This window comes from Myotis myotis, unplaced genomic scaffold, assembly GCF_014108235.1.
Source record: "Myotis myotis isolate mMyoMyo1 unplaced genomic scaffold, mMyoMyo1.p scaffold_m19_p_2, whole genome shotgun sequence".
NCBI classification, from domain to species: Eukaryota; Metazoa; Chordata; class Mammalia; order Chiroptera; family Vespertilionidae; genus Myotis; species Myotis myotis.
The window spans coordinates 35,523,804-35,542,780 of NW_023416324.1; the positions used below are offsets into that span (position 1 = coordinate 35,523,804).

Genomic DNA, 18,977 nt, shown 5'->3' on the forward strand with positions numbered 1-18,977 from the left:
ATACTTTGTTCCTTTTCCTTTATGTTCTTTCTCTTTTCTTTCTTTTTCTTTTCCTTTTCTTCTCTCTTCTCTTCTCTCTTCTTTCTTCTTCTTCTTCTTCTTCTTCTTCTTCTTCTCTTTCTGCTTCTTTCTTCTTCTTCTTCTCTTCTTCTTCTTCTTTCTTCTTCTTCTTTCTCTTCTTCTTCTTCTTCTTCTTCTTCTTCTTCTTCTTCTTCTTCTTCTTCCTCTCTCTCTCTCTCTCTTTACCAATAAACAAGGATTTATTTGGAAATTTCCAAACCTGACAGAAGTGGCACTTTCCAAGCCCTAGGCCCACCCTTCTTATCAAGCTCCAAATGGCAATGAGTTCCCCCTCCGCTCCCCTCCACCAAGCACACACACCCATGCCTCAGGCCAAGCCAAAGAACTTGAGTGTCCCCTTCCTCTAGTCTAGAAGGCTTTATAGCCCTGGGCCCAAGAGCTGGAGTGGCAGCCCTCTGGCATCACAGGAGATGATGGCAGCCAGAGCCGCTTGCATAGATTGAAGACAGAAAATAAGGGAGGAGGCACCAAGCAGGACTCCCTGAAAAACCCCAACTTGTCCCCTGTACAAAAAAGTGGCTCCCACATAGAAGAACCTGCTCCCCAAATAGTGCAAATACCCAAAGAAAAGGAACAAGCCAGTAGCATGGCTGGGCTGGTCGGAATGGCGAAGAACTTTGGTTTAGAAAGGGTAGGAAGCGTGTGAGCCAAGTCTCTCTTCCTTGCCCAGCTCCCCAGAGCCAGCTAGGGCACTTGCCCCAAGGGGGAGTCTGTAAACAAGCAAAGCCAATGGCCTTTGGTTCTGAACCTTCTCCCTTACAATGGCAAAGCCAGGCCCCTAGTAGTCCTACGTGGGCCTCCTGCAGGGAGCAGAGGCATTTATTGTGAACCCAATTAAAGCCAACGCATAAAGTAAGTAATAAGACTTTGGGGACCAAGCAACAAGGAATCCTATCGCTACATTTATGAAACTAACGCTGGGAAGCTGAGGGTAACAGGACAAACCCTCACCCTGCTCCTTATCCGATGTGTCTGCAGCCTCAGATGGTGGTCCCTTCCAGGCTGAGAAGGGGATGATGCCTGGGCTGGGAAGAAAGGAAGGGATCCCTGAGCAGTTAGGTCAGGCAAATTCCCAGCACCTGTTCCAGTTCCTGCCTTCGATGCTGCACCTTGGCAAAGATACGCATCCCCACTGCTTCCTGGGCCCAGGGCTGGTGGTAGAAAGCAGCTCCTCTCTCCTCCTCAGGATTCCCGATCACATCAGTGATGATCTTGAGGTCTCGGCGCTGGGAACGGAGCCATTCCTGGATGAAGTCCTGGGGGTTAGTGCTAAAGCTGAGCATGAAATCCCTCTGGGTCTTCAGCTGGTTGATGGACTCGATGGTCTCATGGATCTTTCTTAATTTAAGCGTCAGTGTTTTAATCTGCAAAGCGGAGGTAATAATAGTGACCACGGGAAAAGAGAAAGGCAGATGCCAGTTGAAGTACCGACAACAGATTTAAAACATGCTATTGCAAATAGGGAACGTGCTATTGCAAAAGGGAAATGTCCAGTCTGAATTGAACTCGTTCGGGCCCAGGAGCAGGAGTTCACCTCAGCCATTGAACAGCAAGCTTTTCAACCCGGTACCAGCCATTTGGGTTTAGGTTCCAGGATAAGGAGGAGTGTGGTCTTGAGCCTGGTCTGAGACTGAGAGCAGGGATTGGCCAGAAACCGACCGGTCTCACAAAAGCCTAAGATGTTTGGATTGTTGGAACTGTTCTGTATCCTGTTAATGGGAGTAGTTTAGAAGGGTCAATGCATGTGTTGCAACTCATGGGACCTTACACCAATAAAGGGTAGGGGTGTGTGTGTGGGATCTCACGACAGGTATGTCTAAAACAAAGGAAAAACCAAAGTTCAGTGACTATCTTTGTGACCTTTTTAATCTCTCTGAAGCTCATTCTCATGTGTTGTTTTGTTAGGGTTAAAGAAGATGACAGAAACAAAGGCTTTAGCCCCTAAATATATTTTATCCTTTTTATTTGCTGATTCTGAATTGCAAATTTGTCTACTCACAAAAACTGTAACCCCAAAGTCAATATTCAAAGAGTTCTTGAGGTGGCAAAAATTTTGAGTGGTGCTTTGTGCATAAAAATTCCTAATTAAAAGCGAGTCAGCTGAGGTCGAACAAAACCATGCAGTACTTGTTTTAGCTTTCATGCTGTGAACGAGTGTCCTTATCATGATCTATTTTGTGCCACATTTTGTTGTTGCTGTTGCATTTTTGTCCTTTTTGTTGGTGATTTCACTGTTTAAAAATGGTCCCCAAGCCTGAAGTGCTGTCTGGTATACATAAGTGCAAGAAGGGTGTGATGTGCCTTATGAAGAAAATAATCTTAGATAAACTTATTTCAGACATTGGTTACAGTGCTATTGGACTTGAGTCCAATGTTAATGAATCAACTATATATGTATATGAATACACACACACACACACACACACACACACACATATTGTTTAAACCATCAACAAGAAGGGCAACTGAATGGAAGAAGATATTTGCAAATTATATATAGACTAGAGGCCTGGTGCATGAAATTTGTGCACTGGGTTGGGAGGTCCCTCAGCCCAGCCTGCCCCCTCTCACAGTCCGGGAGCCCTCAGGGGATGTCCTACTGACGGCTGGGGAGCGGGCCTAAGCCTCAATCTGGCCTCCCTCTGTGGGAGGTGACTGGGCTGATCAGGGGAAGGCACCACCCCCATCACCCCACTGCTGCTGCCACTGCCAGCCACCACAGCTGCCAAAATGTTTTCATCAACACAGACTCCAGTCCCTTCACCACGAAAAAAATGACAACTTTCTTTAGGCATTTTCAAGATGTGTCTTTCATAGGATATGACCTTTCTTTCTTTCTTTCTCTCTTTCTTTCTTTCTTTCTTTCTTTCTTTCTTTCTTTCTTTCTTTCTTTCTTTCTTTCTTTCCTCATCTGAGGATATGTTTCCATTGATTTTTAGAGAGCGGGGAAGAAAGAGGGAAAGACAGAAACATCAATGTGAGAGGGCCACTTCGATTGTTTGCCTCCTGCATGAGCCCTGACCTGGGCCCCAGCCAGGGAGGAGCCTGCAATCTAGGTATATGCCCTTGATCAGAATCGAACCCGGACCCTGCTGTCTGCAGGCTGAGGCTCTATCCACTGAGCAAAACCGGCTAGGGCAGGATATGGCATTTCTTAGCCCCGCCAGCAGTGGACCTTCATTTTTTCCTCCAGGAGTCAGGTGGAAAAACCCTAGATCACCTTCTTGGATTCTTATTACCCAAGTTACCAAGAATACTGCGGGGAGCTTAGCCAATGAGTGGTCAGAAAAGGTGTTTCCTCTGCAGCTCACATGCAGAGGCCCCCCTGGTGTGTGTGTCCGCTGGGGTGGGGGCCCGCTCTGAGCCACGCCGCCACCCCTGGTGTAGGTCCGTGCTCCACCCCTGGTGTGTGTCCGCTCAGGCCCACCTCCAGCCCCAGCCTCCCCATGGCCGCTGGGGCTGGGGGCAGCATGCAGTCCCCTCCTGCCCATCTGTTCGTGCACCTCCTCCTGAGCCAGTCGTGATGCATTAAGTCAGTCGTTCTCAACCTTGGCTGCACATTAGAATCACCTGGGAATCTTTTTAAAATCCTGATTTCTGGGCCTCATCCTCTGGAAATTCTGTTTCTTTGTTATGGGGTGGGACCACAACATTAGTAACAAAGAAACAGAATTTCCGGAGGATGAGGCCCAGAAATCAGGATTTTAAAAAGATTCCCAGGTGATTCTAATGTGCAGCCAAGGTTGTGAACCACTGTCTTAAGGCATCCCAGCTAATTTGCATATTACCTGTTTTTATGTATATAGATACACACACACATATACACACATACACGTGTGTTTACAGTTGTTTGTATGAAAAGTAATACAATAATTAATAAATAATAATACAAGAATAAGCAGTTTCACATACTCATAGCTGAAAACCTACTTTTGCCACATTCTATATTTAAAGAACTTACACAACTCAACATCCAAAAAACCCACAACCCAATTAAAAAATGGACAGAGGACCTGAATAGACATTTCTTCAAAGAGGATATACAGATGGCCAACACACACATGAAAAGATGCTTGACATCACCAATCATCAGAGAAATGAAAATCAAAAGCACCATGAAATATCACCTCACACTTTTCAGAATGGCTATTATCAAAAAGAAAACAAATGGCAAGTGTTGGCAAGGATGTGGAGAAAGGGAACCCTCATGCACTGTTGGTGGGATTGTAAATTGGTGCAGCCACTGTGGAAAACATGACGGGGTTTCCTCAAAAAATTAAAAATGGGGCAGCTATTCCACTTCTGGGTATGTATCCAAAAAAACCTAAAACAATAATTCAAAAAGATATATACACCCCTATGTTCATTGGAGCATTGTTTACAATAGCCAAGAAATAGCAAGCGAGGTGTCCATCCATAGATGAATGGATAAAGAAGATGTGGTGAATACATACAATGAAATATTACTCATCTATGAAAAATCTTGCCATTGTTGATAACATGGATGGGTTTAGAGGGTATTGTGCTAAGAGAAATAGGTTGGACAGAAAGACAAATATGATATGATTTCACTTTTATGTGGAATCTAAAAAAAGAAACAAAATAAAACAGAAACTCATAGATACAGAAAACAAACTGATATCGGAGGGGAGGATGTAGAAGATTGGGTGGAAAAAGGCCTGTATCTTCCTTGACAAAAGTCAGTCTTCACCTTAATTGAGCCAGCCTGTCTCTTGACTCGCTTTTAATTAGGAATTTTTATGTCCAGACATCCGATGTGGTTACTGTAGGTCTCTTGAGTTTGTAAGTCCCACCATGCAGGCCTCCCCTGAGCGTGTCAGTTTTAGTATGTGGCCTCCTCTAGGGATTTCATCCGCGCTAGGGATTCACATTCACAAATATATACATATTTTTAATTTTAAAATTGATTTTAGAGAGAGAGAGTGAGAGAGAAAGGAAGGGAGCTAGCAAGAAACATTGATTTGTTGTTCCACTTATTCATGCATTCATTTGTTGTTTCTTGTATGTGCCCTGACCAGGAATCTGACCTACAACCTTGGTCTATCAGGCTGATGCTCTAACCAACTGATCTACCCCCCAGGACATAAATATTTTTGCAATACAATTACTGAGCATAAAACTGAGATGAGTTGAGGCGTATATGGGAGGCGAGGCAGTGAAGTCCATGAATGCAGGCAATGCCAGAATGAAACGAAATGCCATTTAAAAATGATAACACTGAGCATATTTGTCTACAAAGAGCGATATAGCAGCTCCCCCCCCAGGGCATGCTCAAGCCTTTCTCCCCTCCCTCTCAGGCTGCATCTCCTAAACGCTAAGCCAGCGCTTCTCAACCTGTGGGTCGCGACCCCTCTGGCGGCCGAACGACCCTTTCACAGGGGCCGCCTAAGCCCATCCTGCATATCAGATAGTTACATGACGATTCATAACAGTAGCACCATGACAGTGATGAAGTAGCAACGAAAATGATTTTATGCTTGGGTGACAACATGAGGAACTGTATTTAAAGGGCCAGAAGGTTGTCCTAGCTGGTTTGGCTCAGTGGATAGAGCATCAGCCTACGGACTCAAGGGTCTCAGGTTCGATTCCGGTCAAGGGCATGTACCTTGGTTGCGGGCACATCCCCAGTAGGGGGTGTGCAGGAGGCAGCTGATCGATATGTTTCTAACTCTCTAACCCTCTCCCTTCCTCTCTGTAAAAAATGAATAAAATATATATTTAAAGGGCCAGAAGGTTGAGAACCACTGCTCTAAGGGTTCCCATGAGAATTGCAATCAAGGGAACAATGGCCAGCGGCAGCTGGACCTGGGCTCACCCTCTGAGCCTGTCTCCAAGGCCCCCTTTTTTCTGACTCCAGTGAGCCAAAGCAGCCCCACCTAGGTTCTCTCCTGTTACTTATTCTAAGCCCTTCCTTGTTTCACTGTCCCTATTTTTTAAATGTATCTTAATTCTTGAAATTATTAAACTGATAAGAACAGATACTACACTTGATCTTAGCCAAAAGGCCGAGAAGCGATAAATTCTTGAAATTATTACAGATGCCCCCTGCCCCTTTTATTCCCCATTGACGCCCTCCACCCTGCAGAAGTCCCCTGCCCCTCCACCTGGCTTTCACCACACTATCATCTGTGTCCATGGGTTATGCACATATGCATATAAGTTCTTTGGTTAATCTCCCCTTCTCTCCCCCCTCGCCGATTTTCCCTCTGAAATGCATCAGTCTGCTCCATGCTTCTATGTCTCTAGTCTAGATCTATTTTGTTCATCAGTTTATTTTGTTCATTAGATTCCACATATGCGTCTTTCTCCGATTGGCTTATTTCGCTTAGCATGATGCTCTCTGGGTTCATCCATGCAGTTCACTGGTCCTAGTAGCTTTGCTAAACCTGCGATAAAAAAGGGGTGGGGTTTGCTAGAAACACTCCCGCCCCCAGAGCTGCGCGCGCAGCCGAGCCTCCGCGCAGGCGCAGGTGCCCTGTCCCGCCCCTCCTCCCCCTTCTCCGCCTCCCGCCCCGTGAAACTTCAACCCGGAGGAGCTGGGGTTCCCCTGCCGCTTCAGGCTGACAACACCTCGCTGCGCTGCACCGCGTCCGCGACAGGACCGCCCGTTGGAGCCATGACCCTCACCTCCTTGCGGCCTCGCCCCCTGCGCCGGGTGTTCGTGGTGGGAGTGGGGATGACCAAGGTAACGGAGCGGCCGTGCGGAGGCGGGCTCCCAGCTCCGCTCGGCCCGCTAGGTCCGCTCAGTCCAATCGGTCCGCGCAGGGCGCGGGTCAGGGTCTGACACTGTCCGTGAGTCCGTCCTCCAGCCCACCGCCCGGGACCCCGGCCCTTGGGGCAGCTGGGTGGGTTATGATAGAGTCTCCGAGGGATGGCAGTGTCTCCCTGTTTTCCATGCACCCACTTCCTCCCCTCATTCCATCTCATCCCGCGACAGCGTTTGTGGGGGACACGGCAAGAGAGTCTCAGGTCCACGTCTCCTTTGACCCCGAGTGGACCTTCAGGGGAGGCAGGGTCCACTTCACCCCCGAAAGGGAAGCGGATGGTGAATGCCACCCGCTCCGCGCTCCTAGGAACACAGTAGCCCCCTGATTCGCGGGTTCAGTTAGCTGCAGCCAGCCACCGCAAAATCCCCAAACAGGCAGTTCCTAAGTTCTGAATTGCACTACCCTCCTAATCACTTAGCAGCCATGCACTTAGCCATCTCGGATATGAGAGAGAGAGAGAGAGAGAGAGAGAGAGAGAGAGAGAGAGAGAGAGAGAGAGAGAACATTCACATAACTTTTAGTACAGTGTGTTATAATTTTTATTTTATTATTAGCTATTGTGCCTAATTTATAAACTTTATCATGGTCATGTATGTATAGAAAATAAACAGTATGCACAGGGCTTGCTTGGTACTATTTGTGGTCTCAGAGACCCACAGGGGCCTTAGAGCAGATCCTTCAAGGATAAGAGGGGACTGATGTACTCCCTGTTGGATTCTTTCTCAGGGACATTGAAAAAAATTAAATATTTATTGTTGAAAGTATTAAATATGTCCCTCCCCCCATTGACCCCTTCTAGCCCACCCCCAACCCGTACCCCAGGCCTTTACCACCCTATTGTCTGTGTGCATGGGTTATGTATATATGCATACAAGGTCTTTGGTTGATCACTTCCCACCCACGCACCCTGCCCAGCCTTCCCTCTGAGATTCCGCAGTCTGTTCAATGCTTCTGTCTCTGCATCTATTTTGTTCATCAGGTTTTTTTGTTTTGTTTTTTAAAATATGTTTTATTGATTTTTTACAGAGAGGAAGGGAGAGGGATAGAGAGTTAGAAACATCGATGAGAGAGAAACATCGATCAGCTGCCTCCTGCACACCCCCTACTGGGGATGTGCCCGCAACCAAGGTACATGCCCTTGACCGGAATCGAACCCAGGACCCTTCCGTCAGCAGGCTGACGCTCTATACACTGAGCCAAACCAGTCAGGGCCATCAGTTTGTTTTGTTCATTAGCTTCCACATATGAAGGAGATCATGTGATATTCGACTTTCTATGACTGGCTTATTTTGCTTAGCATAATACTCTTTAAGTCCTGCCATGGTATCTCATAGGGTAAGAGATCCTTCTTTTTTACTGCTGCCTAGTAGTCCATGGTATAAATGTACCACGGCTTTTTAACCCACTCATCTACTGATGGCCACTTGGGCTGTTTCCAGATCTTAGCTATTGTAAGCTATACTGCTGTGAACATAGGGGTACATACATTCTTTCTGATTGGTGTTTCATGTTTCTTAGGATATACTACTAGAAGTGGGATGATGGGGTTAAACGGCAGTTTCATATTTAATTTTTGAGGAAACGTCCTACTGTTTTCCATAATGGCTGCACCAGTCTGCATTCCCACCAGCAGTGTATTAGAGTTCTCAGGGACATTTTGAAGTACGGATGAGGAGGAGAAACATTAGTGAAGGTCAGTGTTTTGGGGCAAGATTTTTCTAACCTTGTTTCTGTTCCTCAAGTGTTCCCCTTTTTAGAAATTTTGGTGCCTTTGGAGTTAGGACCAGATAATTAAGCACTTACTCTTTTTAATACTACTTTTGTGTGTGATAATTCTACTACCCACAGAAAGAGATACATCTTATATCACAGCTGAAATAAGTTTGCAAAAGCAACACTTATCTTTATTACATGTGATGAACTCTTTATATTTCCTATTCTATTTTATTTTTTAAAATGCTGCTCACAACCCACAACCCTTAAAATTGATTTTGTCACCCTTTGCAAATCTACAGCTTGAAAAATATTGCATTATCTCATAATCCAAGTAATGGATTATTATCTCCATTTTATTGTTCATCTCTGAGGCTAAGTGGGGCTAAGTAATTTTTTATCATGCTATAGCTCCTAAATTCTGAAACTGATTACTCAACATCTCATGTTCCTTCCATGATATTTCTGCCGTACATTACTGTTACAGTTAATTCATCATTTAAGCATATATTTATTAAATGTAGTATGTGTTATAAGCTAAAACTATCACATGCTACAAGGAAGTGATTACTGTAAGAATCAGGATGGTGCCCTGGCTGGCTAGCTTAGTTGGTTAGAGCATTGTCTCTATACACCAAGGCTCGATGTCTGGTCAGGGCACATACAAGACTCAACCAATGCATGCATAAATAATTGGGACAACAAATCTGTGTTTTTCTCCTCCTCTCTTCCTCTCTCTCTCCCCCTCCCCCTCTCCCTCCCCATCTCTCTCCCCCTTTCCCTCTCCCCCCTCCCTCCTCTTCTCCCTTCTCCCTCTCCCTCTCCCCCTCTCCCTCCCCATCTCCCTCCCCTTCTCCCTCTCTCCCTCTCTCCCTCTCTCCCTCTCCTTCCCTCCCTCTCTCCCTCTCTCCTAAAATCAATAATAAAAAAAAGGAATTAGGATAGTATTTATTTTGGGGGTGGAGTGGGGATTGAGATTGGGACTGAGTACCTAGAGAAGCTTCTGGAATGGCAGGCAAAGTTCAATTTTTTGGTCTGGGTGGTGGTGTTAAAGATAAAGGTGGACACTAGGTAACTATTAGGACATTTTAATCAATAATATCCTATTGCAAAAGGGAAAAGAGTTTTAAAGGGCAAATGGGGATCAAGAGGGTGGTGAGTGGGGGCTCAGTAGTGTCAGAGAAGTGAGAACTTAAAACAATGGGAAGAAGAGGGGATTAGTCCACGTGAAATTCATGTAGATTTGCTAACTGACACTTGTGTTGGCCTGAACAAACAGTAAATTCTTTTGGCAGCCCTTAGTTTTCTCAGCCAGGTACTTTAATTGGGGTTAGGGTTGTCCCAGGGATGTGGCCTTGAGCTGTTAGAAACTATGTTAGTATTTAAGTCTTTATAGGTCAATATGAGGCCTAATAGATAGCAGAGGAAGCTGGCTAGATTTGGTGAAGGAGAGAATCTTTGCTAGTGATTGCAAGAGTGTTTGCTTTAAAATAATTCATCAGAATACACATACACACACACACACACATTTTTTAGGGTATGCATGTGTGTCGTTTCTGTATCTCTGGTATTTGCAATAAAAAGATTAAAACTTTAAAAATGAGGCAATTAATAACTCCAGAAGAAAAAAACAAAATTGTGCAATGGAGGAAATTTAATTAATCATAGCACCCAACTTGGCTCAGGAGTGAGGGAGTATTAATAAGGTAAACACTGAGTACTGATTTAATAAAAAATTGTTGATTCAACCATATAAGAAATATAAATGTACTAGTATATGTGAATTGGCCTAAGAGACCAATCTTTATTGGGTGTCATTATATAATATCTTAAATTGATAAAGAAGCAATAATATAAGGATATTTAGAAACATGGCAATTTATAAAAAGAAGAAATATCTAAAAGTGGATATTTTGGGCCCTCGCCAGTTTGGCTCAGTGGATAGAGTGTCATCCCATGGACTGAAGGGTCCTGGGTTCAATTCCGGTCAAGGGCATGTACCTCAGTTGCAGGCTTGATCCCCAGCCCTGGTCCCTGGTCGGGGCTCTTGTGGAAGGCAACCAGTGGATGTGTGCCTCTCCCACATCAGTGTTTCTCTCTCTGTATCTCTACTCCTCTCTCTAAAAAATAAGTGGATATTTTGGGAGCAAGTAAGACAGTGGATGGGGAGTAATGAAGCAGGGTTACTGGTTTTATTATAAGCCTTGTGATACATATATTTTTTGCACTGCTTTGCTTAAACACACACACACACACACACACTTACCAGTACCTCAGAAATTCCCCCTCTGCCATCATCCAGTCACTGACTCCTCTCCTGCAAAGGCTTGTCATAGGTTAGTTATGGCTTTTATGTTCAGCATTATGTTTGTGAGTTCATCCATAATTTTATCCGTAGTTATAGATTATTTATTCTCATTGATGTAACGTCCAAAGTGTAACCATATCACACTTTATCCAAGCTACTGTTAATTGACATTTGGTAATTCCCACCTAAACATGCTTTACATTTTGAAGGAGTAATGTTGTATGTGTTAATTTGCCAGACTAATTTTTTAAAAATTGCCTTGATTTCAATAAGAAATGGGAATGCGAGGTTATTTCACTGTATGGCTGGTAATTTAGTTTTTAATGGCTATTACTTGTTAGAGCCTAGCATAATACTCTTTATATAAGTGCTCTCTGTAAATGCTCTGATTGTGACTTGAACTGAAAACTAAGTAGAAGGAGAATGGAAAATTTTTGGATGCTGAATTAGGGAATTATGAAGGGTTTCCAAATTCAGGGATTATGAAGAATTGGGATGGGTCAGGGACAGGAATAAATGTTAAATATTTTGGTTTGGTGCAGTTTGACAGCTGCATTTTGGCACCGCAATGAAGTGTGGCATTTAAGTTAAATATCTATACAGTGTTTCAAATTGGGTTTTGTGACCCATTGGGGGTCATGAAATCAATTTAGAAGGTTGCCTCTAGCATTAAAAAAATTAAAAATAGAAAATATTGTACCAATATGACAAGGATAAGTATTTCATGCAAGTTTTGCTTTAATTGTATATGAATATACAGTTGGTCCTCCATATGTGGGTTCTACAGATCAAAAATATTCTCCCAAAAATGTTGTAGTTGATGTGCACTATGTAGTTAAGCCTATGATGGTTGCAGAGGATGTATCTGTACTGGGCATGTACAGACTTTTTTCTTCCCATTCTTCCCTAAACAATACAACGAACAACTATTTACATAGCATTTATATTGTACTAGAGGCCCAGCGCATGAATTTGTGCACGGGTGGGGTCCCTCAGCCTGGCCAGCAATCAAGGCCGATCAGGGCCGTCTCGCCCAGTCCCAATCAGGGCTGGCCAGCTGGGGGGATGGACCGCGGGAGGTTGGCTGGCTACGGAAGGTTGGCTGTGGGAGTGCACTGGTCACCAGGGGGCAGCTCCTGCAATGAGCATCTGCCCCCTGGTGGTCAGTGCGTGTCAGAGTGACTGGTCGTTCAGTTGCTTAGGCTTTTATATATATAGACTAGAGGCCCGGTGCACAAAAATTTGTGCACTCGGGGGGTATGGGGGTCCCTCAGCCCTGCCTATGCCCTCTCGCAGTCTGGGACCCCTCAGGAGATAACAACCTGCTGGCTTAGGCCTGCTCCCAGGTGGCAGAGGGCAGGCCCAATCCCTAGGTGCAGCCCCTGGTCAGGCTCAGAGCAGGGCCGATTGGGGAGTTGGGGCGCCGCCCCCTGTCATGCACAGAGCAGGGCGGATCGGGAGGTTGCGATGCCACCCTCAGTCACACTCAAGGCAGGGTCGATGGGGAGGTTGCGGCGCCACTCCCTGTCACGCACAGAGCAGGGCCAATCAGGGGGTTAGGGAGCTGCCTCCTGTCACTCACAGAGCAGGGCCCATCAGGGGTGTTGGAGCTCCATACCCTGTCACGCACAGAGCAGGGTCAATCAGGGGGTTGGGGAGCTCCCCCCATCACTCACAGAGTAGGGCCAATAGGGGAGTTGGGGCACCGCCCCCTGTCACACACAGAGCAGGGCGGATCAGGGGGTTGGGGCCCCACTACTGTCACACTCAGGGCAGGGCCGATGGGGAGGTTATGGCTCTACCCTGTCACACACAGAGCAGGGCTCATGGGGGGTGGGGGGTGGGGCGCCGCACCCTGTCACACACAGAGCAGGGCAGATCAGGGGGTTGGGGCGCCGCACCCTGTCACACACAGAGCCGCAGGGCGATCAGGGGGTTTGGGCGCTGCCCCCTGTCACGCTGATCCTGGTGCCGGGAGGCCTCTCAGCTCCGCTGATCCCAGTGCTGGGAGACCTCACGGCTCCACTGATCCTGGTGCTGGGAGGCATATTACCCTTTTACTATATAGGATAGAGGCCTGGTGCACGGGTGGGGGCTGGCTGGTTTGCCCTGAAGGGTGTCCTGGATCAGGGTGGGGGTCCCCACTGGGGTGCCTGGCCAGCCTGGGTGAGGGGATGATGGCTGTTTGCAGCTGGTCACACACCCTTCAGGGTGGGGGTCCCCACTGGGGTGCCTGGCCAGCCTGGGTGAGGGGATGATGGCTGTTTGCAGCTGATCACACACCCTTCAGGGCGGGGGTCCCCACTGGGGTGCCTGGCCAGTCTGGGTGAGGGGCTGAGGGCTGTTTTCAGGCTGGCGGGTGACTGAAGCTCCCAACTGCTCCTTTTTTTCTTTTTTTTAAATTCTGGGCCAGCTTTAGCTCTGGCTCCAGCTCTGAGGCCTCTGCTGCTGAAAGCAGGTATCTGGTTTGTTTGGGTTCTATAATTGAAACACTGTATCAACTCCAGCTCTGAGATCCCGGCTGGCTGAAAGCAGGTTTCTGGGGTTTTGTTTAGCTTCTATATTTGTAACAATGTTTCAAACTGCAAGCTCAGAGGCTGGCAAGGCAGGCGGGGAACGTTGGTTTCCTCCATCACTGAAGCAAGCAAGCCTCATGTTAGCTTCAAGCTGCCTGGCTGCTGGCCGCCATCTTGGCTGGCAGTTAATTTGCATATCTCACTGATTAGCCAATGGGAAGGGTAGCAGACGTACGCTAATTACCATGTTTCTTTTTTATTAGATAGGATTAGTATTTTTTTTTAATTAAATCTTTATTATTCAGAGCTGAAACCGGTTTGGCTCAGTGGATAGAGCGTCGGCCTGCGGACTGAGAGGTCCCAGGTTCGATTCCGGTCAAGGGCATGTACCTGGGTTGCGGGCACATCCCCAGTAGGAGATGTGCAGGAGGCAGCTGATCGATGTTTCTCTCTCATCGATGTTTCTAACTCTCTATCTCTCTCCCTTCCTCTCTGTAAAAGATCAATAAAATATATTTAAAAAAATAAATAAATAAATAAATAAATCTTTATTGTTCAGATTATTACATTTGTTCCTCTTTTTTTCCCCCATAACACCCCTCCTCCCAGTTCCCGCCCCACCCTCCGCCCTCACTCCCCACCCACTGTCCTCATCCATAGGTGCACGATTTTTGTCCAATCTCTTCCCACGTCTCCCACACCCCTTTCTCCCCCAAGAATGGTCAGTCCATTCCCTTTCTATGTCCCTGATTCTATTATGATCACCAGATTATTTATTCACTTGATTCTTAGATTCACTTGAGGATTAGTATTATAACTAATCTAGAGATGATTTGAAGTACACAGGAGGATATGTGTAGGTCATATGCAAATACTACACTATTTAATGTATGGGACTTGAGTATCTGTGGATTTTGGTATTTGTGTGTTGTGTGTGTGTGTGTGTGTGTGTGTGTGTGTGATGTTCCATAACTAATCCTGTGGGTACCAAGGGCGGACTGTATGTGTATGCTGGGTTGTGGTATTTTATTGTGGTTTTCAGTCAGAAAATTTTAAAAATCATCTTTATCACAAACATTTACTAGCAAACCACTTCACTTTATCTAATCAGTCACCAAGTTTGGTAGATTTTACTTTCTTTGTTTTTCTTAAGGCTGTCCACTTCTTTTCCTCCTCTGTGCTGCTGTGTTAGTCATCTCTCCCTTGGACTATTTCAGAATCATGCATTTGGTCTCACTGCTCCAGCCTATAAGGTCCCTTGTGATTTGACTCTACAGCCACACTATTGAAGTTTCTGCCGCACTACATATTAGCTGTGTGTCCTTAATGTTACTTAATGTCTCTGTGCTCTAGTTTTTTTTAATGGTAAAATGGTGATGATAATAATAGTATCTACCTCTTAGTGTTGTTGTGAGGACCAAGTGAGTGAATAGATGTAAAGTGCTCAGCATAATTCGTAACGCAGTAAGTTCCCAGTAAATGTTAGTAGTTAGTTATCATTTGGTCCTAAGTTCCTTTTCTATCCCTATCACTTGTCACTTCCCATCTTGTGCTTCAACCTCTGCAATATAAAACTTTTTTGCAGTACTTGGCTTGAGCCACATTCTCTCACTTCTAGGCCTTTGCTCTAGGATTTCCTTTTCTCTCGCTGGGCTATCTCCTACCCTTAAAGACTTAATTTAAGTGTCAGTTCCGAGAGAACCAAGATGGCGGCATAGGTTAATGCCGGAGTTTGCTGCTTTGAACAACTACTTCAAAAGTGAAACCAAAAAACGGAAGGGACATCACCCAGAACCACAGGAACGCTGGCTGAGTGGAAGTCCTACAACTAGGAGGAAAGAGAAACGCATACGGACACTCAGAGGAGGCGCAGTGCTGAAGTCAAATTCTGAGGTGCGGAGTGCGCGGAGAGGGCTGGCGGCGGAGGGCGCGGTTGGCGTTTTCAATCGGGAGGGAGTCGCAAACTCTGAGCTCCAGATCCAGGCGAGTCTTTAGGGACCCAGACTCAAACGGGAGAAGCGGGACTGTCTGGCTTCGGTCAGAGCGAGTGCAGCTTTCTCTCTGAGCTTTGCAGCGGGTGCTGGGACTCAGAGAGGCAGAGCCCCTGGGGACAGGACTGAGAGCCACCATAACTGCTCTCTCCGGCCCACCCTGTTGATCCTGTGCGACCCGCCCCGCCCCGCCCAAGCCCTGCACAAAGGCATTTGCCGGATAGCCTCAGGCAAAGGCTAGATTAGCACCTCCCTAGAGGACAGAAGTTCTCTCACTGCTGACACAGCTGATTCTCATAGCCACTTGGCCTGGAGGTCAAACCCTCCCTGGAATTAGCTACAACAATCAAGATTTAACTATAAGACTTCGAACAAAGACCACTAGGGGGTGCACCAAGGAAGCATAACAAAATGCGGAGACAAAGACACAGGACAAAATTGTCAATGGAAGATATAGAGTTCAGAACCACACTTTTAAGGTCTCTCAAGAACTGTTTAGAAGCCGCCGATAAACTTAATGAGATCTACAAGAAAACTAATGAGACCCTCGATCTTATATTGGGGAACCAACTAGAAATTAAGCATACACGGACTGAAATAACGAATATTATACAGACTCCCGACAGCAGACCAGAGGAGCGCAAGAATCAAGTCAATGATTTGAAATGTGAGGAAGCAAAAAACACCCAACCGGAAAAGCAAAATGAAAAAAGAATCCGAAAATGCGAGGATAGTGTAAGGAGCCTCTAGGACAGCTTCAAGCGTACCAACATCAGAATTATAGGGGTGCCAGAAGATGAAAGAGAGCAAGATATTGAAAACCTATTTGAAGAAATAATGACAGAAAACTTCCCCCACCTGGTGAAAGAAATGGACTTACAGGTCCAAGAAGCGCAGAGAACTCCAAACAAAAGGAATCCAAAGAGGACCACACCAAGACACATCATAATTAAAATGCCAAGAGCAAAAGATAAAGAGAGAATCTTAAAAACAGCAAGAGAAAGAAACTCAGTTACCTACAAGGGAATACCCATGCGACTGTCAGCTGATTTCTCAACAGAAACTTTGCAGGCCAGAAGGGAGTGGCAAGAAATATTCAAAGTGATGAATACCAAGAACCTACAACCAAGATTACTTTATCCAGCAAAGCTATCATTCAGAATTGAAGGTCAGATAAAGAGCTTCACAGATAAGGAAAAGCTAAAGGAGTTCATCACCACCAAACCAGGATTATATGAAATGCTGAAAGGTATCCTTTAAGAAGAGGAAGAGGAAGAAAAAGGTAAAGATACAAATTATGAACAACAAATATGCATCTATCAACAAGTGAATCTAAGAATCAAGTGAATAAATAATCTGATGAACAGAATGAACTGTTAATTATAATAGAATCAGGGACATAGAAAGGGAATGGACTGACTATTCCTGGGGGGGAAAGGGGTGTGGGAGATGCGGGAAGAGACTGGACAAAAATCGTGCACCTATGGATGAGGACAATGGGTGGGGAGTGAGGGCGGAGGGTGGGGCGGGAACTGGGAGGAGGGGAGTTATGGGGGGGAAAAAAAGAGGAACAAATGTAATAATCTGAACAATAAAGATTTAATTAAAAAAAAAAAAAAGTGTCAGTTCCCCTGGGAAGCCTTTCTACTCCTCCCTCTGACTTGTCTCTCCCAAATCATTCTATACTTATGACACTGTAGTGTAATTTCCTATTTTTCATTAGGCTCGAATCTCCTTGAGGGTAAGGACTGTATATTATTATCAGAATCAAGGAAATGCTAGGTGTTCATTATGTTTTTATTTGAATGAATGCATTTCTGTGATGTTCTGTTGTGAAGAAATCTAAACTTGCTTCTGTTTGTTATCTCCTTCTGTATTTCTAGTTTGTGAAGCCTGGAGTTGAGAACTCAAGAGACTACCCTGACTTGGCAAAAGAAGCAGGTAATATAGAACATTTAGACCTTTGAACATTGTAGTTTATTGTGTGACCTGTCTTGATGGTGGAGTAGCCTTGCCACCATAAAAGGAAGCCTGGTCAAGGGAGAAAAACCTATCAAGCGATTGCCTCGGGGCCCTCTAGAGGAGGAGGGGAAAACCTGGGACATTCTTAGCTGACAGCCAGAGCAGACAGTGGCCAGTGAGGTACGTGCTACCCAGCTGTGTGTTGGGACAGCAGAGGGCTCTGTGGGAGAGAAAGGTAGGGTCACTAAAAGGGATAACTTGATTCTAGGAGATATGACAAAATTAGCATCTTCCTTTTCTAGAAGAGGGATATTCACATTCAAAATGTATTAAATATCTGTGTGGTGGCTTTCCTCTCTTCACTTGACTGAGCCAAGTGAAGAATTCTTTTTCTATCACTAGGCCATTGTGTGACTAAATGAGGTGATACAGTTTATTATTGTTTATTCCAGTGAGTATTAAGCAAAGAGCTTGGATGCATACTGGTGAGTGAGCTGGACTCAGAGAGAGAAGGGTCCACAGTGTGTGGGTCTATGTTCTCTAAGCCAGCAGTCGCCAACTCTGGTTCGTGATGTCCGAAAGGTTGGCGACCGCTGCTCTAAGCAGTCTTCAGAGGCACGTGCTTGGGCCAGGCTGCTGCTAGCGGAACTATCATTCTGAATTCGTTGTTCTCTCTTTAAAAAAGGAGGACACACACAGTAGCTTCTTTTCATGGTAGAAAGAAATGTTTCAGAGTCAGAGCCATGTAGTCTAAGTCAGGTGTCAGTTGTTGACACTGCTGGAAAACATCAGCTTCCCAGCACGGGGAACCTTTGGTAGCTACTTGGGCCCATGAAGTTGTTAGGTAAGTCCTCCTCCTGGGAAGTCTCCAGACCTATCCTGTTCCTGTGAGCTTGTTGCAAGGCAACCCAAAAAGAATTGCTGCTGTTATTCATTAGAGACTCCACTAGTGCCTAGAGTCCACATATTTGAATTTTGTTTCAACTCTATTATTTACCTCAGTATTTAGATATTACTATACATGAAATCAGAGCATCTCTGCTCCCCAAAAAGGAAGGTTCATGAGGTTTAATTAATTGATGTTGATTCTCTGGGTGGACGTTGTTCATTTAATATTTATCTTTTATGTTGCTAAACATTCTTTTTATTTTATTTTTTTAATTTTTTTATTGATTTTAGAGAGAGGAAGGGAGAGAAAGAAACATTGATTGGTTACTTCCTGCCTAGGGATCGAACCCACAACCTGGGTATGTGCCCTGACCAGGGATTGAATCCACTACCTCTTGGTGTACAAGACGATGCTCCAACCAACCAAGCTATACTAGCCAGGGCAATGTTATTAAATATTCTCTTTCTCTCTCTCTCCCTTTATTTTATTTTTTTTGTTAACCCTCACCTGAGGATATTTTTCCCATTGCTTTTCAGAGAGAGTGGAAAGGAGGGAGGGAGGGGGAGAGAGACACAGGGGGAGAGAGAAATACCTGTGTGAGAGAGATGTCAATTGGTTGCCTCCTGTACGTGCCCCTGACTGGGGCTGGGGATTGAACCTGAAACCCAAGTACGTGCCTTTGACCGGGAATCAAACCCACGACCTTTTGGTGCACAGGCCAGTGCTCTA

At 45.4% G+C, this 18,977-nt stretch overlaps 1 protein-coding gene and 1 pseudogene across 3 annotated transcripts in view; one reads left to right on the forward strand and one right to left on the reverse strand.

Annotated features, from left to right (window-relative positions):
* Positions 1-6,013: 6,013 nt before the first annotated feature.
* LOC118678084 lies at positions 6,014-6,119 on the reverse strand (annotated as a pseudogene).
* A 478-nt stretch (positions 6,120-6,597) lies between these two features.
* The window catches only part of SCP2 (sterol carrier protein 2), a 111,067-nt gene continuing 98,687 nt past the window's right edge, over positions 6,598-18,977 (forward strand). The window contains exons 1-2 of one of the 3 annotated variants that reach the window (XM_036349061.1): positions 6,598-6,787; positions 17,281-17,338. In XM_036349061.1, the coding sequence (XP_036204954.1) occupies positions 6,719-6,787; positions 17,281-17,338 (127 nt within the window). In that variant the 5' untranslated portion in view covers positions 6,598-6,718. The remainder of the gene's footprint in view (positions 6,788-17,280; positions 17,339-18,977) is intronic. The other 2 variants (XM_036349060.1, XM_036349059.1) reach the window with 2 other exon arrangements.